Source organism: Dermacentor silvarum, chromosome 1 (genome assembly GCF_013339745.2).
Source record: "Dermacentor silvarum isolate Dsil-2018 chromosome 1, BIME_Dsil_1.4, whole genome shotgun sequence".
NCBI lineage: Eukaryota > Metazoa > Arthropoda > Arachnida > Ixodida > Ixodidae > Dermacentor > Dermacentor silvarum.
This window is the reverse complement of record NC_051154.1, coordinates 75,418,614-75,442,797: the sequence shown is the minus strand read 5'-3', so window position 1 is coordinate 75,442,797 and position 24,184 is coordinate 75,418,614. Positions and strand designations below refer to the sequence as shown.

The 24,184-nt window shown below is 41.1% G+C and overlaps 2 protein-coding genes and 1 long non-coding RNA gene across 14 annotated transcripts in view; 2 read left to right on the top strand and 1 right to left on the bottom strand.

Annotated features, from left to right (window-relative positions):
- Positions 1-24,184, top strand: part of LOC119466299 (chromodomain-helicase-DNA-binding protein 7-like) — a 554,757-nt gene that overhangs the window by 163,683 nt on the left and 366,890 nt on the right. The gene's annotated exons all lie outside the window — the stretch shown is intronic.
- Positions 5,646-6,566, top strand: LOC119466347 (uncharacterized). Its single transcript, XR_005195095.2, has 2 exons — positions 5,646-5,844; positions 6,377-6,566. It is a non-coding gene; the product is annotated as an uncharacterized LOC119466347 (long non-coding RNA).
- LOC119466333 (probable ATP-dependent RNA helicase DHX35) lies at positions 6,350-23,688 on the bottom strand. Of its 2 annotated transcripts, XM_049669969.1 has the most exons (20): positions 23,522-23,688; positions 23,323-23,459; positions 23,152-23,244; positions 23,011-23,088; positions 22,837-22,941; positions 22,510-22,736; positions 21,572-21,772; positions 18,416-18,503; positions 15,116-15,212; positions 14,895-15,047; positions 14,669-14,793; positions 14,532-14,586; positions 14,383-14,475; positions 14,205-14,299; positions 12,238-12,315; positions 7,078-7,207; positions 6,845-6,998; positions 6,677-6,788; positions 6,532-6,600; positions 6,350-6,460 (listed from the first exon to the last, which is right to left on the bottom strand). In XM_049669969.1, exons 1-19 carry the CDS (start codon positions 23,550-23,552, stop codon positions 6,568-6,570), a joined length of 2,085 nt encoding a protein of 694 aa, XP_049525926.1. In that variant the 5' UTR covers positions 23,553-23,688; the 3' UTR covers positions 6,350-6,460; positions 6,532-6,567. The 2 variants fall into 2 exon arrangements, with proteins under 2 accessions (XP_049525926.1, XP_037582770.1); XM_037726842.2 differs by having other exon boundaries at positions 6,458-6,600; positions 23,522-23,687.

The following is a 24,184-nucleotide window of genomic DNA, read 5'->3' as shown; positions in this document are numbered from 1 at the left end:
TCTACCAATGCATTGTTGAGATGGCCCTAAAAAGTCGTTGATAACAAACATAAAAATATAAATGCTGGCAGCGGGTGCCGCTAAATTAGCCGGTGCTAGTGGCTTGAAAAATTTGTCGATTTACTTTTGTACAGCGTTCCGCTTACACACAAAATGTCTGCTTGAATTTCGGCTAGCGTTATGTCATCACTGTACACTGATGCCAGCATCACCAGCACTCACGTCAATACAGAGCTCATCAGCAAGACAGGCATTGGCTCTTCATTTTCAGTTTGGAGTCATCTGCATCACTTGACAGAGGGTGATTTATCTTTGGCTAATTAATAGAGCATTATTTAATTAGAGCAATTAATTGAACATTATCTTTGTCTTCTGCATATTCATCTTCAACCCAATTCTTAATCGAGAAAGTGTAAGAATTGGGTTGAAGATGAATATGCAGAAGACAAAGATAATGTTCAATAGCCTGGCAAGGGAACAAGAATTCAGGATCGCCAGTCAGCCTCTAGAGTCTGTAAAGGAATACGTTTATCTAGGTCAATTACTCACAAGGGACCCTGATCACGAGAAAAATTTACAAAAGAATAAAATTGGGTTTGAGTGCATACGGCAGGCATTGCCAAATCCCGACTGGCAGCTTACCACTGTTGTTGAAAAGAAAAGTGTACAATCTTTGCATTCTACCGGTGCTAACATATGGGGCAGAAACTTGGAGGTTAACAAAGAAGCTCGAGAACAAGTTAAGGACCGCACAAAGAGCGATGGAACGAAAAATCTTAGGACTAACATTAAGAGACAGGAAGAGAGTGGTGTGGATCGGAGAACAAACGGGGATAGCCGATATTCTAGTTGACATTAAGCGGAAGAAATGGAGCTGGGCAGGCCATGTAATGTGTATGATGGATAACCGGTGAACCATTAGGGTTACAGAATGGATACCAAGAGAAGGGAAGCGCAGTCGAGGTTGGCAGAAAACCAGATGGGATGGTGAAGTTGGGAAATTTGCAGGCACAAGTTGGAATACGCTAGCGCAAGACAGGGGTAATTGGAGATCGCAGGGAGGGGCCTTCGTCCTGCAGTGGACATAAAATATAGGCTGATGATAATGATGAATTTATTAATAGAGGTTGAGCTCGTTGCAAGTGTCAGTGGATTATTGAGATGTTATCTCAGTAGGAATCGCAACATTAGTGGCGCCTGGAGGTCATCGTCCATAAAGTCCGGGGACTGATAGGGCTCGCTGTCATTATCTTAAGATGAGATCGCCATCTCAATACTGAGTGTGAAGCCTGCATGGCAAAAACAGTTGCGAAGCGTGTCTTGTAACCGCATGGAAGCATACCGACAGATGACGTGCGATAAATGTAATTTTTGCCTCTTCCAAGATATTTACTTTATTTTTGAGGTAATCTGAAATCGTTTGCTTGGAAATGCCAAACCCCTTGCTCACATTTGCTTGGATCGCCCTCAACTTGCTTAATAATGGCGGCTTTCTTTTCCATTATTAACCTACGATGTTACTTTCCCTGCTACGGAAGCCATTGGAGAGGATAACAATGGCAGAGTTGGCGCCATTGCTTACAGCAGCGAATCCTTTCAATAAAGAACACTGCACCGAATAGCAGGAAGCTTGGTTGCAAGCTTGAAGCAGCTAGGCCTAGCATTGCGGAGTACACGACAGCACAAAACGACCACACGACCATGCACCAAACACCATGTGGCCAAACACAAATGGCTACAGCTGCCAGCAGATAAGCATGCAAGAGCACTGGTGTGAGGCTGTGAGATAAGCAAAATGCCAGTGGCGGTGACTTCAATTAATACCATTTCAGACCTGCACTTCAGTGTACAGTGGAACCTCATTGATACGATTCTGTGTAAGACGTTTTTCAGGATACGTTTTTTTTTTTTTTCCCGATAATACGTTGAATGATAAGATTTTTGGATGATACGCATTATTTTCCAGTTCCCGTGAAGATCGTATTGAGATTCCACTGTACTAGATGGAGCTGTGCAGTGGGCGGTGCTTTCCGCTGGCTACGGCGGCGTTGCCAGTAGCGGCAGCACTGCGATCGACCACTCTTGAAAATAAGCAGATGAAACACTCACATCCACTGCAACACACGTACAGTGGAACCCCGATTAAATTACTTTCGGGGGACCACACAATACCATCGTATAATCGAAAAACTAAATATATAGGCATTGACGCTCAGTCTTGCCCCAAAAACGGGTACAGACCACCTTAATAAGCCTGCGGCACGAACCTGCACTGCTCCAAGGAAGGTAGATTAAATTATTTTAAAAATTACAGTATTTATTTATTGTAACACACATTTTTCACGATTTTCGTTGCTTGAACTCGACACATTACATTCGAATAACGGCAAAATTGTCCATTTGAAAACAAATGCTCTAAATACCGCAATTTTTAGCGCTACGTTAGCACACTAACTTTGTCACGATCCAATCCATAGACAAGTCGACCGAAGTCAGAACCTATTTTGGATTGGAATCGACGCCATTTTCGCTATGCTTGTAACTGGTTACGATGCTGCAATACCCTACAGTTGTGAAGCGTGTCTTGTAACCGCATGGAAGCATACCGACAGCTGACGTGCGATAAATGTAATTTTTGCCTCTTCCAAGATATTTACTTTATTTTTGAGGTAATCTGAAATCGTTTGCTTGGAAATGCCACCCTTTTGCGGTTCGACTCCATTCGTTCATGAGGTTATGGCGACGCTGGGCATTCGGTATGATGGTTGCTTCGAGAGGAGCAGTTTTGATGGCCGAGCAGTTGTGAAAGTCTACCACGGCTCGGTGTCTCGACGTCAACGAGTGGACGATTTGCAGATGGCGGGACCAGTGCAAGGCTCTCTTTAAATGCAAGGCCAGTCGAAAAGGCTCTGTGGAACTTGAAGTGGCCCGATACTAACCTCGAATGAAATGTTTGTGCGGTTTTTAAGAAGTACTTAAATTTCAAACAAGCTCGACGGCATGGAAGATGACTTGATTCTCAGGCGATCACTTCTGGAAATGTTTCGCTTTCGCGAGACTCTGCTCGCGAAAGGTGTGCTTAGGACAGCACCAGAGACACTTGGTGGAAACGCTTTCAGTGCCGAGTCATGCGAAATTTCGCGAAAGTGAAACTATCTACGATAGTGATCGCCTGAGAATACCGCCCAAGGGAAGCTCCGTCTCCTTTGCAGACGACGATGAGTGAAGAGAACTAGTTTCCGAATTGCGATTTCTTGAATAAAGGTACCATTCCTTTTTCCGTTCATCTTGCGTTACATTCGCGGTTTTATTTTTATCAGTTCGCGTGACTGGAAAGTTGCTCTTCGCGTTCCAATCGCAATCATGTTACATTCGGGTAAATACAGTATTGCACACCCGTTATCAGTCGGCTGCAGTGTGCTCACGCACCAGTCTGCGCTTGCTTAGTGCTTTTTATCTTTTTTTTCTCTCTCTCTCGGACGGTACTGCGATAGGCGTTGAACGAGGCGGGGTCGGTGTAAAATTGCGTTGTATAAGCGAGGTGTTTAATACATTATTTCTATGGCCGTTTTGCCGGGACCAAACCAATCCGTTGTAAAATGTGGGTCGTCGCATGACCGGGGAACGTATAATCGAGGTTTCACTGTATATGCTTGGCACGCGCGGGAAATGTTTCCCGAAGCACTTTGACTATTGAAGTCTGTATTCTCTGCTTAGGAGCAGAGATTAAAATGCGTATTGTATTTTGCCACAGATGCACAAGCAACCTCTGAAATAACTATAGCCTGTGTGTCCTCTAGCCACGCTCTTGAGACCACGGGCACTTTGGCTCGCAAATGAACTTTTTTAACAAGATAGAAAATGATCACTCCTACATGTTCAGCAATCAGGATTTTGTTTAGCTTGCAGAGCTTGAGGGCGCAGACGACAGTTGTACGATCGTGAATGAGTAGATTCGGCTTGTACGTAATCCCAATCGAGTGACTGCATGAGAGGGTAATTAAACTTAGCTAGCCCCCACAACATCGGAATTAGGTTTAAAATAAGCAGTCTCATTGGCACACCTCTGAACAGCACATTATAGGTGATGCCTTGGAAGAAAACAAACTGCGCTAATGAATAACATCGAACAGAATCAGAAGGCTTGAAAAGCAGGTGAGCTAGAACCTATCCATTCTTTGGCAGAGCACACACAATTGTAACACGAGAAAGAATACTGGACAAGCACTGGTCTAACAACTGAAAGCTTTTATTTTAAGAAAAAGATTATATAGGACAGTAACCGTGAAAGTCATGTGGATTACATGTAAAAAAAAATCATCACATACTCATGAGCAATCAATAAACGCAATCTCTTCGTTTTTACATGTAGTCCACATGACTTTCACGGTTACTGTCTATATAATCTTTTTCTTCAAATAAAAGTTTTCAGTTGTTAGTCCTGCATTCTTTTTCGTGTTTCATTTGTTTGTGCGCTGCCCAAGAATTAACAGAATCAGACTGACTGATTGCTGCTGACGCGAACTGAAATGCACATACGCCCGCAGAAGCTATTTATTCTGGAAAAGTCACTGAAATTCAGCTGTAGAAGCTGAAGGAGAGAACTAGCATAACAATGGTGCCGGAAGCCAAATGGCAGCTTTGCTGAAATGGCAAAGCAGGTAATTGTTGTACTTATGGTAACCATACTTTGGCGAGCAGTTTTAACCATCGAGGTACAGCATATCACAGAAAGGGCAGAAGCTAATTGTCTGTACAATCTAACTAAATGGTCACTATATAGGTATCGCAGAGTATGGGGGCACACACAAGAGCCTGTAGAGCCTAAGGTAGTTAAATTGTATGCTCGTTCTCTCCTTGGCACACCTTTCAACAGCACATTAGGTGACGCCCTGGAAAAAGAAAACTGCGAGCTGAAATGTTCGCGAAAGAAAAGCACGAGACATTCAGAAAAAGCAGGGTGAAACACCACTGAACAAGCACTTTCGAGCCATGCAACAAGCAACTACATGCAAGAGTGAGCGAGTGCAGCGCCGCTGCTTCGTTCGCCACCGGTGGCATCAGGTACCCCTATGTGCTGGTGCCTCCATGCACTGCCCCCTTCTAGTTCACTGTACCTGCGCTCACAGCTAAGTCCTTAAAATCCGACGGCGAAGAGTTTTAGCATCTGAAATTTCGAATGTCTATATACACTGGTTCTGTGGGGTACATGGCAGTGCTGCAAGGGCGTTCAAATTATCAGGTGTGTCCAAAAAGTAGATCGTTTATTGTATTTCATTCTGCCAGCTTTGACATTGCAGCTGTCCATTGTTACTGTTGAGAAGGCATTTGGAACAAAACTGCAATTTCATAATGTGAGCTTTGTCAGTTTCACCAGAAATGAAGGCTACCCTGAAGTATGAGATGGGCTGACTGTACACTCTAGTTCCTTGTGCTGGCCTGTTTTCATTTCAGTGCAAGAAGCAACATATCCTTATTTGTCCCGAGTATGCTGCCAACAAAAAGTGTCCAAAGGGAAACAAGTGCTACTTGTCTCACCGTGTTCGGGGTACAAAGCGTGAGTGCGAAGAAAACTCTTCGGAAGGGGCTACTAAGGACTCTAGCATGCCTGCTGTGCCATTGAAGGTGCTGAAACAAAGGCAAGTACCTCAAACTATTTTGTGTGAAGTAGATGAGGCTGTATCAAGTGTGTATCAACTCTTGCTTTTCATAGCGTGAGCTGTGCTGGGCCTAGCAGGACTATGGAAGATGAGCAGGGGAGTCGGAAGATGGCACAAGCTCCTCACTTCATACCACTTGAGTCTAGTCCCCATTTGGCCACACCTTTGGGTACTCGGAAGCACTGTGAGTATGCTTTGCCATTCTTGTACAGGTAACTGTGTGCTGCTGGCACCATACTTGCTTTCAGGAGGAACTGAGTGATTGCTGGCCAATTCCACACTTAAGGCCAACTAACAAAATTTTGCTCAGCATAAAAAGCTTAATTTAAGATATTGTAGGTAGAGGGGAGCCTTCATGATTAATTTGACGTTTGAAATATGCATCAAAGCCAAAATATCACTTTCTGTTCGACTCTTGCAGGCAGGCGGAGTCCGAATAATCGGAGCACTAAAGGTGTCACAAGTTTCGATCGCTCTTGTGCATTTAATTGTATGGGTCAGTGGTAGTGCTACAAAACAGTCCAAATAATTGAGCATGTCGATTATCGGTTTGCGACTTTATTCAAAACAAACTTTCATAGGGCTAGTCGATTTGATTGGTGTGTAGGAATACATAATATACAAGTAGCCAGTTACTTTTTTTTTTTGGTAGTGAATTTGCAAGTGTTCACATATAAGCGCACACATCTTGAGCAGCTTCTGAAACTTCATTTCAGTGACTGGCATTCGGATTCGGCCAAACTTCCTCTCATGAATTCCAGGTCTGGTGATTCTAGTGGCTCCGGTTTGGTAAGATGGTTCTGTGATTATTACATGAAATGCACATGACACGTACATTAGTATAGTTTGTTTTGTTTTGGCATTTGCACACCTCACGGCTTTGAATAAAGTACGTTTACACACATCTTCATAATATGCTTCCTCTTCCAGCATCGGTGTCCTACAAAAGCATTGGGAAACAGTTGTACAGCTGTAAATAAATAAATAAAAAAACTGCAATATGAAACTCTGCTTACTGTGCCATACTGATAAAACCCTGGTGCAAGCTCATACAGCCATGATGACTCAACCACAGTTACATTCCTCATGAATTCTCTGCTGGTGTGGATGAGCTCTCCAAACACAACCCTGCAATAACATAAGATTTCATAAACTGGCAAAAACAATTTCATCAAAGTTCTCACCACTTAGGCTGTTTCTGTGTGTACAGCACAGACGTAGGGTGTACGGCCAGTGGGTGATCCCCACAGACAGTGCGATACTCTCCAGAATAATGCAGGTATGCAGCATTGGCAAAGTGCCCCGCCACAATACACCTGCATACCAAGTCCGTATCTCCTGCAATTGGAAATGTTTAATGAAATCGTCTGATCAATGCTGCAGTTGTAACGGCTATGCAAATGAAAATTCAACGCACCTTCGCAAGAGACAAGGGGCACTTTGTGTTTCTGCAGCAACTTCCGCAACTGATTCCTGATTTCAGTAGCTCTCAAGAGACCATTGTAGTTCAGGAACATTTGGCCGCACCACTGCTTGTTTTTACCTTTCTAGAAGAAAACCCCAAACATTGAGACTTCCAAATGCAGAGAGTATTGGCTTATTCTACAGGTGAGTACTGTAGAAATTTAGTTCAACATCAGCTGCTATGCTAAAGGAAAGCCTAATGGACAGTCACTTTTATGAACTGCAGCTGCCATGCACCACTCCTGCTGTGAGAACTGGAGTACATACCAATGCAACATCAGCATTTTACAGAACCGCTTTGTGGTAAAATCAACAGTGCCATGAAAGAATACAAATGTCAAATATGGGCATTGGCACGTACTTACAATTGCTGCGACATGAGGCTGAAGCGCTTATAATTAAAAATAGATCTGGCAACTTTTTAAAGCTTCATATGTACAGAAAAGGAGCACAATATGCAAAAACAGTACACAAAGGTAAATCTTCCCTTCATTTTTTTCTGTTAATAACCCCCTCTTGAGAATCAATAAAATTCCCATTCTTATGAAGCGTATACTGTAACCAGGCCAGTGAATCTGAATATGTGTCTAACAATCATTTTCAATTGGCCTGCTGAACTTTTATTATAGCCTGCACTTTTTGAATCAGTTTTCAGTAGTTCACATCTTGTGGCCCTCACAATTTGAGAAAAATGCAACCACAGACAAGCTTTGTCTATTGTGGACTGTTGCGCTTTTTAGACTAATGCACACATGACAAGTACAGTATCACTATGCAGTGGCAGCGAAGTGAATGCCTTTTTTTTCTCGAGGCGAAAGCAGTTAAACATGTTGCGAGGGACAAGATACTTGTCCCTCGCTTTCTTAAGAATGCTGTTGCCAAAGCAGGAGATGCTTAGGCTTTCTGATTTCAGCAGTTCTGAAAGTCTACACAATTGGTAGTTACGGAACATATGGCTCCACCACTGCATGTCTTTACCTTTCTAGAATACAACCCGCATTCATGGGACTCCACAAATCGCCTGGCACTGTGCCAAAATCTGGTATTTCCAAAGTAGTGTGTAGGATGACTACATCTAAACTCCTGTTGAACTGGCTTCTGTACAAAGTTGATAGAAGAGCATGGTGCAGGCAGAGCACACTGCTCTATCAAATAGAGGACGAAAGTGCTGCATTTCCTGAACTAGTGCAGAAAGTACAGCCAAATCAAAAACCTATACTTCCAATAACTGGATCTCGAGCATCTATCAATTTCTTTAAAATGAAGTAAAGACTGAATTTGTCTCTTCCATACTAATGTCTCAATGATGCAGCACCTGCTCATACTAGTTTCAATAGAGAGCTTTAGGTTAAAGGACACAACTCTATTGTGCGTCCTTTGTGCTCTTTTGTTCGCTCAAAGGTTTGCTTTCCCTTACCTAAAACTTGCTAATAGCCGGCAGGCCATCTTAAGAGCTACTGTGACGCAGCATCTCCTCGAACTAAAGTGTGTAGCATGGCAGCGAAATTGCTACAGATACCCATGTATCTCCTAATGGTGGGTTAAGGGACCTGTCGGCACCATCTTGCAGGGCCAACCGCTGAACGGAAAGGATGCTAATTCCAAAAAGTCATGTCGTGCATTTGTGGTGCGAAATGTTTGTTTTTAGGCTCGCTGTGTTTAGCCGTCTTTTTCTGATTATGACACAAGGCCAACTGCAGCAAACTTTGGTTATTAATGAGTAGTATACACTACTGAAACCGTGGCAAAACTGTAGAGCTGGTAATTGTGTCATTTTATTGGCAGTCTTTAAATAGTGCCTAAGCAAACAACACATGCACCTGGTGGTCAGCGAATACGACCACACAGCCCAGCACATAGCCTCAGAGATTTTTCAATGCGCCGTAGGCAGCACCTAATTTCTAAGGTCGGGCTGAGGAGCTGTGCATTCTCAGCCATGTGTTGCTTCCAGAAAATGGTAATGGCGCCATTTTTATTTTCCAGTTTCGGTTTTAAGAATGTCCGCTTCTAGAAGCCTTTTGAGTTGTAAACAAACTTAAACTTGTTAGTGAAGGCTGCTATACGTCCTACACTATTTGAAACTAGGCTTTTACGCGGTCCAAAATTTTGTTTGAGCTTGCCTTCAACACTTGCCACATTATAAGTATCGAAAAACGAATGCTGCATGCTAAGATGGGTACACCAGACTCAAAAAAAAAAAAAAAAGCTTGACGACAGGTTGGTGACTATATTTGGCATGTTGCTTGGCTCTCAAAAGTTTGGTAGCATAGTCTTTATCAGGAGTTTGTACGTCAGTGAAGAAAAGTACAATGGCCATGATGTCATGACACTGAGTACATCGATCGTTCTGAAAGCACAGACTTTTCTCAACGCAACAGCAGCAATTTAGCAGTGAGCCTCCAAATATACATATGTAGTTGGGTTCATACCTATATCAAACTAGGTTGCTGCATGTGTGTGTGTGTGTGTGCATAGAACCAATGCACACGTGTTAATTCTGCATCAAAACCAAGCAGTGTATAGTGTTGCAAGAAACTTTTAACACGATAGCGTTAAGGGCCCCGTGTCACAGAAATTCCAGCGTCTGCGTGGATGTTGGCGTCCGTGGCGGAGAAAATCATCCCCAACCACGCAGGCCCTCCGCGTGGCGCAAGGTATTAGTGAAAGAGAAAAACATCCCGAACCACCCCAACTGCACAGGCCCTACACGTGGTGCAAGGTTTTGGTGAACAAAAATTGAATTTCTCACAGTGAAATCCACCAGAAAAATGATAAAGTACGACTTAACCACAACCTACAGATATGGTGGCGTTGGATTGTAATTTGAATGTACGAGAAAACATAATCCTGTTACGAGGAAACTCAAACAGAAACCACTTTTCCAGCGTTTCTACCATATCAACACCGGTGCGCCCAAGTAGTTCACTTGCGAAAATGCTATCCAGATGGCGCTTGAATCCTCGGCAGGTCAAATTGGGACTTCGTCTGCCTAATGCGTTTTGGACATGCGCGTGTCGGGGCAATAGCAAACAATGAATAAAATAATAGAAAAAGGTGCTCGGACCTTCACATTTTGATATAAGACGACTTATATTGCCCCTTCTGGGCATGTCCGACACACCAATCTGTGACTCGTGCAACTGTGAAGAGACGGTGGAACACGTGTTTTGTTTTTGTCATCTTTATGAGACCGAACGCGACATTCTCCAGAGTGTGTTAAACAAATTAGACAGGAGACCGTTTTCAGAGACAAAGATTCTTGGACCGTTGCCCCACGCGTCGCAGGCTCACAAAGCGACGCGGGCATTGTTAAAATTCATGAAGTCGACTGGCCTCAGTGACCGACTGTGAAGTGTTGGACAACTGCACATGTTCATACTACGAGTAGTTTCTTCCCTCTCTCTCCTTTCTTTTCAACCCTTTAATCCCCTTGTCCCGTGTAGGGTAGCAAACCGGACGTGCGTCTGGTTGACCTCCCTGCCTTTCCTTTCTTCTTTTTCCTCCCCCTCCTATATTGCCCCTAGAAAAACGTCTTCCCAGCAATGCATTTCTGTTTACAAGTGAAGCTGACTTTAAGGGGATCGGTGTAAGCTTCGTATTTGTAAGCTGGCTTTCCCACGTTCTGTGTTGCAGTGAAGCCCACTAAAAGAAAAATGCGATGCGAATGGGGCCGATAACGCTATCGCGTTCCACTCCTAAAGGCGAAGCTTTTAATCTTTTATCTAATCTTTTATGAATATAATATACTTCTGACAACATGGCACTGTAAAATACAGTAACAGATTGCAACGAAACAGCTAACTGCAGAAAGCCGATGCAGTTTTGCACCGATTATTGTTTTAGTATAAAAAGCAAAAGGTCAGTGGATTTAAGCTTGCATTATTCTCATTTTATGTACTCTCACAAATATTTAACAAGTAGCATGATTTTTATGCAGTTTTCATTCATATGTGATCTGCCCACAAGATGTAGTTGTGCTTAAAATGCACTAAGAAGCCAATGTGACTGGAAGTTATTTTGAGACCACATTTTGACTGTCATTGGAGCATATGTGGTGGATTGGTCTTGGTTGAATGCCCAAGACAGTTGGCTGCAGACGGTGCCATATCCCAGTTTCCCCCTCAAGCAATCATTCGAAACCTTATGTCATGCCATGTTTCTTGGAACGATTCAAATACACATAAATGTCAACACTGCTCTGTCTCCTGACACAAAAAATATTAAAATTTTTTTTTTCGAAGGACAAAAGATACAATTCCTTAGATGCAGGCGTTTTACAGGCTTGAATAAACATCCCTGGTAGCGCTTTTTGCAATGTCACGAAAACAAAGGCATAGAATACTACTAGCTATAACCTAAAAGCAAATAGTTAGTACTGTTCTCCAAGTCTACAAAAAGTTTGCTGGAGCTACTAGAATGTACAGTGCCATGGCTAATACAATCATAAATAAACTATTCCCTGATTCGTGTTTAGAAATGTAGTGCACAGAGCAATATTGCAAATCTTAGGCAAAAGTTCAAGGCCTCCTTGATTTCCTCCACTAGTTCAGAATGCACTGTCCTCTGCTATCTGTTGTCACCATTAGTTTCAAACAAGTGCAAGCTCAGTGCAGACATGTTCACGCCAGTCATGCCGGGCTCATTGCGCACAAGGACAGAACTAGTGCGAACTAGTATGTGCAATGCATTGTGAATTGAATGGACAATGGGCGACATTGAATGAGAATTAAGTCATGACAAGGCACCCAATGAAATGAAAAATAAGCTACATCTGCACGCAACACTTGTATACAAGTTTTATCCAATTACATCATAATTTAACAGGTCTGTGCACCAAAATAAATATATTGGGCCAAGAAATGAAGGAAATGAGTGGGGACCACACGGCATTTCAATTTGGTGCCCGCTTCTGCATCTTTTAATCAGTTCCAAACAAGATTACATCTTGCTATATGTATTGTGTGCTGCTATCCTTGCCTTAAGTATCCCTTCCGAACACGAGGGAAATGGTCTGGCAATATAAATGGCAAATGTAGGAAGAATAACCTTCTCAGTGAATTACCACTCTATTTCAGGGTTTGCTGTTAGTTTTCCTTTCTGTACAGATACTTACTTGGAGGAAAGCATTATAAACATTCAGCAGAGTCAGCAGGTCTCCCTCAAGCACTGAAAATTTGTACTTTGCTTTCCTCTACAAAAGACCAAAAACAGGTGGGGAAAAGAAATGAAAGAAAAGAGTTAGCACAAAGGCTCATAGAAGTAGGGAAGAGTTGAATTTTAATCAGCTATAAACCAGTTGCCTTAGCAAATAATGTAAACAAGTAAACAAGGCTTTCGCCACGTAACTGTGAAATTTCCACAAATTAACTAACTAAACTTCGAAGAAAACCAATGCATGTGCACTGCTTGCATCAATGGCTACCTTGCGAGTTGGATACAGAATTACTTCAGCAATTCTTTTGTTTACCAGTGACTCAGAATATAGCACTATTCCATACAGCTATCCTCGTATTCAGCATTTTTAATAGTGCGATATGTAATAAATTGTTGGCGAAATGTGTTATCTTCGACAATAGCTTAGTTGGAAGGTCACTGATTAAACTTAAAGCAGAGGACCACTGCCTTGCAGTACACCAGAATTAACACCAAAAATGTGCAATTAAAAGTTATTTCCGACTGTGAACTGCTGACGCAAGGAGAGGAAGTTTCAAAGTCAAGATACTGTTAGTGAATCTAATTGGAGAGCAGATAGTTTAGAGATGAGGCGATAATGACAACACAATCAAAAGCTCCTGAAAGGTCTAAAAAGATAGCTGGTTATCATTCACATTATAGTGTAGTTCAGTTGTCAATAACTGTGTTTCATGATAACACTTTTTTTATCACTAGTGATAACACTAAATAATTTGTTAAATTTGAAATGGTGGTAATATGTGATGCTATGATATGTTTTGTTTCATGCCTCAACAGTGTTTTGTCCCCTTTACCTCTTTAGATTTTATGCACATTAACTCTTTGGCAACACTCACGATTTATCCTTGGTATGAAGATGCCAACATATGCTGTCTTCAGGGTCAGCCCTGCTTATACTCCCGAGTGAGTGCACTTGTTACTAGGAGTGCCCGCATGAACACGGCACAAGATGCAGTTTCCCTGATGGTACATGAAGCAAGCCCTGCTTTTGTCAACATTCAGGAGTTTATCTCCACATTCGTTATAAATAATGTGTATTGACTTCAAAAATAACTTTCAGTTTGTGCACTATGTACTTATTGACACTCATTTATGATGACAAGTTTTAATATTAGCATTAATAAGTGCTCTGTTGCAGTATTCAGTTGTGAATTATCTTAATATGTATGCTGTTTTACAGTTGAACATGGACAAAACGAATTATTCAGTATATCGAAGTATAAATCTAAAATGCTTCTCGCCAATATCAGCATGTAACAAATATAGGATACAATGAAGGTACCTAAGTCAGATGCGACTTCGTTGTAATAAAGTTCAACTGTGTTGATTTGTCTGGTGCATTTTTTAAAAGCAAATAGTAGCTTCCTTTAGTGTTCATCCCAGATTCTATCTCCAGACCAGGACAACTTTTTCGTCAACTGCGAAGCTTGCTTTCTGAAAAAACCCGTATTGGGTTTCCTTCGTAGCCTCGTGCAGCCACTGATGTATGACAATTTTCCCTTTCGTGAACCTGCCTCCACCTTGCTGGCTTTCACAGGACTGATTTGCCAGAATGGAATGTTCTGTGGTGTGCCACTGGAGCTGTCAAAAATTTATTATCTATACAACAGCAAGACAGAATTCAAATATTCATGACAAAAAAGAGAGAACACAAGGAAAGGCAGCGAGGTTAACCATAGAAATTCAGTTGGCTACCCTGCATGGGAGAAAGAGGATGAGGAATTGAAAGGAGGGGAAGACAAAAGGAGAGTTTACGTGCACAGTAGTGGACACAGGGTGTCTATAAGCATGCACAATCAAAGTTTTGTTCCATGTATAGGTGCTGTCCTGGAACTGTTTGGGCATTTTGCAATAATATAATTATCGAAGAGCAGTGACTGCGCTTACCGCTTCTGCTTTCCTGTTCGAAGGAAACAAGAAAATGGACTCTATTTGTAGCATTGAAACTATTGTCAGTGCCTCCTCTGAGCAACCAAATTCTCCTGAAAAAAAAAAAAAAAAGAGCATTTGTAAAATTTTAAAATGTTCCTCCCAGTTCAACATTCTTATTGTGGCAATCACATACCAGATACCAGTAACATTTTTGCTTGCATGGCTGGTACAGGAAACACGACCATTTTCATTCCCAATTCTGTGAGGCTGCCATTCTTATCAAGTGCTAAGAAAAAGAAAAACACTGTCATCACCTGATCATGAAAATGGTGCTCTGCTTACCTCCCAAGGCATAGTCCAATTCTAATGCATTAATAACAACTTTGGAAGGGGGTGGCTGAAAAATGTGAAACATGCAATCCTCAATGGCACTTTCGTCAACAACATTCCTGCAAGCAAGAACAAGGTGTATAGCTCACTGAAGGAAAGCTGAAATGTGCAATGTTGTCTACTCCCAGTGACTTCAACTGAAGTATAAAGGTTGACAAGTTGCTTCGCTGTATCTCCGGAGTTGTGAACACTGGAAGCTGTTTGAAGTCATCCTCTGCAAAGGTTTTTTTTTAAATGAAACAAAAGGAAGTCTCTAAGAGAAAAAGATTAATAAGAACAGCTTCAGTTCCACAAGCAGCATCGGCAGGCACTAACCTCTGAATAATCTGTAGACCTTTCCTGATGACACTCTGCCTGCCCGGCCAGCCCTTTGAGTGGCTGAAGATTGTGATTCAGGCACCACAACCAAAGCATCTGTGCTTGTCTTTGGGTTAAAGAAGTTGAGCTTCACAAAGCCACAGTCTACCACTGTGTGAAAGCATGATACATACATGAGCTACAGAATCAAATTACAATTTAAATCTTATACAACATACCATAAACAATTCCATTGATGGTAACGGATGCTTCAGCAATATTTGTTGCCACAACAACTTTTCGGACTTTTGGGCTGAAGGGTTGAAAAGCTTTCATCTGTAGAGAAGTACAAACATACTTAATCAGTGACAACTAGCTAATTTTCTCATGAAAATACACTTCAGCACAATGACGCTTCAAAGAAGGCTTCCCCTCGTTTAATTTCCAAGGTCAGATAATGAAGCAGATGTGCAAAATTTGGAAGGTATTTGAATGTATTAGGTGCGTTCAAGTCCTAAGGTCTCCAATTTACTTTCGGGAGACCCACTGCTACCAAAAAGCCAAAATAGCATTTAATTGGTACTATATTCATCATGCAGACAGACACATTTTCACAATGTCGTGGTTTCATAGCCCCTGCAAATTCTCCTTTACAGATCAGTTTCCCACAATGATATATCACAGATCCAAGAGCAGAGCAGTAGACGGAGAATTTTGCAGTATTGGAGAAAGCAAATTTTGCTGCAGTATTTAGTGATAGGTCAAGAATGTATCAGCAAATGTTCCTCAAAGGGTCAAATGACCTCTTTAGATTCTTTCACTTCTTCCTTCTCTTGCAATTCACATCACCACCTTCACTTTATGCACGCATGGCAGCGATTTGAGCTCTCTTTACCTACTGGAACATGGGGGCTGTTTGTTTAGTATGTGCAAAGCCCCCATGTCCCCTCTCCACCATAGCAGACGTCTAATTGCACTCCTGAAGGGGAGTGGGCAATGTGCTTACAAGAAAGGTCTTCGGACTGAATGGCAGGTCAGGGTAATCATTGCAATAATCCCATTTCAAACATGCCTTATTATTACTGTATATGGGTTTGTATTGTAAGATGCCTTCTTTGTCTACAAACCTATCTCAGCTGTTCGTGCATGTAGTGCATGGCTGTGGCATGTTTGTTGCTGAACCTATGGACGCTTTCTGTTCATGTCTTTGCAACATATAAGGGAGCTAAGAAGTGTTCAGTGAAGACAGGATCATTAAGCTCAGTTCAGCAGAGATTATGTAACCATTTTTTCAGCAACACATCTTTCCCAATGACATGTATCAGAATCTAAGTGATAATCATTATTGAATGGATTAATAAACCACAATGAACTAATCAATATATTTCTAATAAACAACCATAGGTGGCACATAGTTACAAAACTCAAACAATCCAGTGCTTTTGCCTTTGTTAGAAAGTAATGCAGTGCTTATGCTTTGTTAGAAATCCTTTGACTATCACTAGTTTTAAAGGTGTGTACTCAAAATGTGCAACAAAATTCACTGCTGTTTCAGTGTTAATGAAATCCCTGCCCCACATTTTTTTTTTTTTTCCCCCAAAGTGTAGATGCTATTGACTTGTGTCGACTACAAAAATCATAATTTATTGTTACACCTAAGATCTCCACTGACGGCACTCCATGAAGAGTTGCCACTAGCTCAAGTCACACCTGCCTTACTGTTTCAACTGCGTACATGCCTTTGTATGGAGAAAAGACTGCTGCCATATCTAGCATAGATATAGCGTAGCTGTAAGACCTGCACTGGTACCTGCCCAGCTGCTGCTTTTCACATACTGTGGCAAGTTCATATAAATGGCTGTAATAGAACTGTCTTATGCGCTGATACAAAATCTCACCAAGATTGCATGAATGGAAGCATACTTCAGCTGGATCATGCAGTGAGTGATGCATGTCTGTGCAGTTAGCATTCACTGCAGAGACTAAGTATGAAAGACGTAATGCTGCTCCTACATTTATCTAAACTAGGTAGTTTTGGTCCTTCTCGTCAGGATAAACTCGAATTAGAGCAATGAAAACATCTGTGCACATGAAAATTACACACAGGTAGCTGTGACACATGAGGAGGTACCCAAGAAATATCAAAAATGTTTTTCTTGCACAATGATGCTTTATTATTCCATACAGACAAGACCTATAGGTAATCCAGGTATAACCATATAGGTATACCAAGAATGAATGAGTAAATAGTGTAAGTAATAGTGTTTCATAGGCACCCATTGAGTTAGAAACGGAGATGAAAAAATTACTGTAGCCAGTCATCGAAAATCACCAAACATTTATGTCTCAACCAATTAATGATCAATTCAACTTAGAGCTACAGTGCTTGACACACCCATGATAGTTACCTTAAAAATTAAATTATGGGGTTTTACGTGCCAAAACCACGATCTGATTATGAGGCACGCCGTAGTGGGGGACTCCGGAAATTTAGACCACCTGGGGTTCTTTAACGTGCACCTAAATCTAAGTACACGGGTGTTTTCGCATTTCGCCCCCATCTAAATGGGGCCGCCGTGGCCAGGATTCGATCCCGCGACCTCGTGCTCAGCAGCCCAACACCATAGCCACTGAGCAACCATGGCGGGTGATAGTTACCTTGAAGAAAGTTCAAAGCAGGAAATTTCCATGCAGTAGAAAAACATGTTTGCCATTTTCGAGTGCCTTCATGTATGTACGGCATGAAGTAGTACTGTCGGAGCATTTGGAAAACACTGCTTATCTCAATATTTGATTATCAATGTTTGCTTACATGTGAAACATCGGATTAGAAGTAATAACTCACTAAAATACTAATGACCACACACTATATCTCATGTAGTCACCACACTGCCAAAAAAATAAAAAAGAAAGAACATGATCACCTTCTAAGGAACAGCAAAGGCAAATATTAAATCAATTTAGATTTTTAGATCACCTTGCTAGAAACATTTAAATGTTTCTTTTATGTCCAAGAGATGAATTAATTGTAAATGAAATTGCAATTGAAAGGGCTGTGCGATTCCTCCACAATTCAAATCATCCACAACAAACAGGATGTCGTATCCAATTAGGCCACGGATCTCAGAGGTTATGCTCTGCCAGGCACTATTGCCTGCTTTGAGCCAAAGGCCCACGTATAGAGGGCACCACACTCCCATAAAAAAGCATGGAGACAGCAGCATGTGAAGAAGTACCACCAGTGAGTTCAGTAAGAAAATTCAATCAAATTAGCCAAAATACTTTTACTTTTCATGCCGAATTGCAAAATACTTGTTTCCAATAATAAATGGAACACATGTCAATCACGGAAGCTGTTACTGTGTTTTCACAGTGATAGTGTCATTCCTGGTTGATGTTTACATTAGTTTCTTGATTATGAAAGATCCATTCTCTGCAATAGTGACACTTAGGACAGCCTGAAACACTGTTCTATCACTGTTTTGGACTGCTTCAAAGAATAGCCTTGGAGTTTTTATGTGGGTTCTTGTTCTCCATACCTGTTCTGACTGAGGTAGTGACCCATACAGTGGCAAAACATACATGCTTGGAATGCCAGGAGTGTTTTTTGTATTTCTTGAATATTCCCTGAAACATTCCAATGAAAAGCACTGCAAAATTTGTATTAAGTCACAGAAAATGGGCGCTGTTAGATCACCTTGCTAGAAACATTTCAATGTCTTGTTTATGCCCAAGAGATGAATTAATTGTAAAAGAAATTGAAGGACTGTGGAAAAAAGGATAAACACGTACATGTGTGAATATATCTTAAACTTCAAGCATGAAGTAAAGCGCTTTCTTGACAATACAGTCAAACGAAAGTACCTTCATTGTATCTAATAGCCAATAACATATATTTGTTACATGCTGATATCTGTGAGAAGCATTTTAGAGTAACTACATTGTGCTCGATAATGGTTATGGTTATATCTACGTTCATTATACCAATGTTCAACCACATTATTAACTAATAATCTCATTGATGCTAGCATTTTTCTGAACAGTTTCATAATATTTAGCCCAATGATATTTACCAAAATAAATGTGAAACTTTCACCATTCTAAACAACAACCATCACATGCAAACACATACACATAGATTTTCCCTAAAATAGTGAGACGGCATAGAGCATAATAGTGCCAGTTTTATAAAAGAGCCATGTTCTAATTGCCAAGGTCCGAGCCATAGCTAGAAACATTAGGTAACATACCATAGAATGCGCTTTTTCTCACCCAGTAAATTAAGCTGAGTGGGAGCATGCAGTCTGATAGTAACTGCAGAAATTGAATTACATACGTGGGAAAACAAGGCACATGACAGCAAGCAATGCTACAAACTTTGCAAATGGTAGCTTGCTGGCGGTTGTATGGCTGATTAAATTTTTGTATAATATACTGCACGTTTTTTGTTGCTTTTTCCCAACATGATTTTTCAAAATTGCCTGTGGCAGTTACTCAGTTACCATGATTTGTTGTGAAAGTAATATGGACACTCTCACTTAACCTAATTGGAAAGGGGGAACTGTCCTATGTCCCACAGGCAATTTTCAAAAATTGTTAGTAGAAACAAGTGATACAGCTGCTCTATGCTGCCCGGAAACACTAATTCAGCTTTCCACATTAATAAATTATGTCTGTCTAAAAAAGCACCCTCTGTCATTCATGAATATGCAATCTATCATTCGCAATCTTGACATATACATGAATATAGAACTAAAAAACCTATTAGCTCGCAGATCCAGACCAGCAGCAAGAGGCCTATGTTATGTCACAGTACAGCAATATCATTTGTGTTAGGCGCCACTTGAGTAAAAATGCAAATAATGTTTTCATGAAGGTAACCCAGATATGCAGCTACCATCCCCTGTCAAAAAAAAAAAAAAAAAATCCCAGGCCAGCATACTTGTATCTAGAACAGGCATTAAGCGATGCAGTGACACTGGTGAATGCACTGTAAAGGCCACTCCACTCTTGCATCGTGCCAGTGCCAAGCACACCCATAGCATCCCAACAGACAACATAATATCCCAGGTTAAGATGCACAGAAAGAGCAATTTCACTCATTTGAAGGGCAAAAATGACTTACAAAAGATAAGGATAATCAATTTGGATGTGATCAAAATCATCAGACAGCAGTAATGAGGTAGTACATAAACTAAGGTTAAATTAGCCAATGTGTACAATTCACATTAACTTCAAGATACAGTCGAGCCAACATATAAGAATGCCATTTAGAACAAACTTTGGGCTACTACGAAGAGTTTCTCCACACCCAAAATGTTCCACAAGGAGTCTATGAGAGAGCCATCCACTTATAACGACCAGGAGTCCTGCTCAGTTCAGTTATGCCATGCTTTATTAAATTTTTTGTATGTAGACAAGCGGGGGGAGGGGTGAAGGCAGCATGGTGTCTCCACAGCATATGCCACGTAAAAGAGCCAATCAGTACAGCACCGCGCTACACTTTACTTTTTTCTTTATTTATTTACTTATTCTTCTTAGCTTGCACATGTGCTGCTGCAATTGGTTGTGTGGCCTCATTCTTGTATACGCAAGGGGCTTGGCCTAAGACCATGATCACAGCTTGTCAAATTTGGACAATGCCATCATTAGGTCAACATTACTAGAACAAACCTCAATCACTGATTTATGCCACTGCAGGGCAGTGCACGTCAATTTTGGGAATAAAGGGGCTCTTCTGTGCCTTGCTCTGTTCCTCAGTGGTAGTTTGGAGGAAAAGTTCAATTATAACCAACTCCTGATATAGAAAACACATTTCGTGAAAAGAAGCTGTTCATTATATCTGGGCTCGAGTGTACCAGTTATTAGCATTTGCCTTCTTCCTACTAATGACACAATTGTTTGACGATTCATCGGTCAATATCATATAATTTAGGAATATGTGATAAATATATAAAAATTACTATTTACAGATTACTGGCATACCAGATGTACCTAAGAAAGCAGCAGTGCTAGCAGCAGCATCTTGCAATGCTGTGCTCAACCACAAAGCCTTAGAAACAATTTTGTATCGCATGAAGTCTTTCTGTCAAAGAAAAAAAAAAAAAAAGACAATGTGCATTCATTAAGACTATGTTGCTGACAATGTTTTTATGCCAGCAGCTAAGTACCTGACCGTTCTATGGGATTTAGCGTCCAAAAGCAACACTGGAACTAAGTAGGTCATGGTCATTCATTGCAATTAGATTTCCGCGTGCTTTTATTGAACCTAGATGCCACCATTCACTCTATTGCTCTCGTCTACATCTCTCTTATTCTGGAAACAGCACATGGTCAGGCTAAAGCTCCCTATTAGCAATACAAATGCATTGCTGTTCAACTAACAGTATTGTGAACCATGACATTTTTAACTGATTGGTTAAGTTTACCATCCAAGAGCAACATATGCTCTGTGAGAGGCAACAGAGAGGAGGCCTCCAGATTAATTTTTAGCACCTGAGGTTCTTTAACATGCACTGAAAGATCGACCCAAACATTTTTGCATTCTACCACCCTTGGAACGCGGCCACCATAGACAAAGATGTCGAACTCGCAACATCATGTTGAGTAGCACAATGCCACAACCTGAACTACCATAGCAGGCAAATATTTCAAGGGCAACTAGGACTATGAGAACAAGAAAGAGCAATACTTACTTCAAAAGATTGACAGCTTCTTCGACCTCATCCTGGCCTGTTAGAAACACTAGCACATGGCCCATGCGTTGGGTTTCATGAATTTTCACAACAGTTTCAACAGCTGCTTTCACATAGTTTGGAATTGGGTTAGACAGGTAGTAAACTTCAACAGGATATGCTCTTCCTTGAATGCTCAGGATCTCTGCTGAAATATGCTTGCTGAAATGGTTTAGTAGTATTGTGTTAGCATACCCAAAAGCACTTTTGAAGAGTCATAGAATCAGTGCCACAATACATCAATATGTCCATGCATTGCTGCAACATTCCACTAGTAATAGACTTCAACATTTCAAAATGTTTAGTACAGTCACCCTCATGTAAATCTTGCCATTTTTAAAATGATTAGTGTTGCATGCACTTAACACAATTGGGCTGTTTACAATTAATTGTCATATTCAACTCCAAAAGCAATTTTCGATCCATGATTTTCCAAAGTAGGCTCGATATATTCTTGCATCTTTGCTCTTTGATAATGAAACAAACTAGCTATACTGAACTACAATGCAAAAAGACAGAAGAATGGAGACACACATGTGCACTAGTGCTCCATAAGTTCCCATCCTGTTCTCTTTTTGTGCTACAGATGAATATGGTCAAACCTTACCAATATAACCTATGCTGAATCAGGCCAAACCATGCTGTATATTCCTGTCACCAAGACATAACAACATAAAATATCTTGTATTATGTTGTTTTTTTTTTCGTGTCTTTTTCTACATCTGTGTTGTCTGTGTCACAAAACTCTTTTATCCTTATTCATGCTTTGATTTCCTCAACCACCTTTGTACCAAGAAACTTTCTTGTACTGTAACCAGAACCTTATAAGCCATAGTTGGCCGTAACTGGCTAAAAGTCATATAATAGCCTATACCATAATGGTATATGTCTTGGCATACCTTTCAATGTCACTGTGGAAAAACTGTTTGAGAACTTCTGCTTCTAGTGTTGCAGATGAAATAATGAGACGAAGGTCTGGCCTCTTAAGAAGTATCTTCTTCATAAGTCCCAAAGATGTATCAGTCAGGAGAGTCCTTTCATGGGCTTCATCCAGCATGAGAACAGAATATGTGGGTAGCAGTGGATTGGTCATAATTTCGTTGACGAGGATTCCTTCTGTCATAAACTGAAATAAAGAACATAACCGTGCAATAGGGCCATGATAATCAGTGCATACACATTGCATAAGCTGAATGACAGCAGTAAGTGCGCAAGTGGCTGCTTACTTTGATCCTTGTCCTTTCCCTGTCAAAACATTCATCAAACCGCACACAATAACCAACCTCTTGCCCCACCATGCAGCCCTTTTCTTCGGCTACTCTCCTCGCTAACTGTAAAACATAAAAAGAAAGGCAATCCTGTGTCAGTGGGATACCGTGTTCACTCAAAGTGATACATACCGTTATTGCCGCCATTCTTCTGGGCTGCGTGACACCAATCATCTGGCCCTTCTGCGCCCAGCCTGCTTCCATGAGGTACTAAAATTGTCTTACTTTTAGTACAAACAAGTAGACACACATTGCCTTCAAATGATTTCTCACCTGTGGAATTTGCGTACTTTTGCCGCTGCCAGTTTCCCCAGTTACAATCAAAACTCTGTGTTTCTCTACAAGGTACAAGATATCCATGCGGCTCTGCAAGACGTAGTCAGGCCCCATGTATCAATGAAGAGCAAGAAACGTGCAGAGGATGTTTTAATATAGAGTTCTTACCCTGAACACTGGGAGTCTTTCCCTCTGCTGGCTGATAGAGAGGGAAACGTTTGGATTGTACACATAGTTCATGTACTCCGCATTGCCACTTCTGTCCTCGATTATCCATTCTTCGTTCAGGAATTCCTTATCACCTCCTGGGAGAACGCCAATGCATGTCGACAAAACCGAAGATCGTAAATATATTTTCTATATTCACCTGGTTTCTGAAACACTGGTCTTTGAAACATTATTCTGCCATTAGGTTTTCACGCTTCGCTTCTGTGACGCCCGGTGATACCACATATGTAAATAAACAACGTGATGGAAAGCTTGCTAAAGGACTGAAACTCCTGCAAGCACACCTCTCAAAATCGTAAACAAAAATGTGCGCGCATCGCCACCATCACCCATGCGGTTTCGGCTTGTTTCGGTACTGTAAATGTCTGACGAATTTCAGTGTGCCAAAAATATCACAAGTATTACAAGTTTATTAAGGTATGCCTAAATCAAAATTTTGTTTATATTGTTTCTGATAAAGTTTTCTGTAAATGCTTTGCATTCGTTAAATACACCTTGGTGACCATGGTAGTGTTAGAGTGTACTAGACAATGGTAGTACACTCTAGTAGTGTTGACTTCGGTGCCGCGTCGTAACGAGTTTGTGTAGCTACTGTTTACTCACCTTATCAAAACAGGCAAGAAAGTGATACGCAAGCATTATATTTAATTATAAGAGCTCTACAATGACATAACACTGCGACAAATGTCTTCAATTTGTATGGCCTCTGCGATTGCAACGTTCCGCGCGGCGCGCTGCAATCTCAAAGGCCATGTTTTTGGCGCACCGTGGTACCTGTGATGTCGCCAGTCTTCCAGTTCTC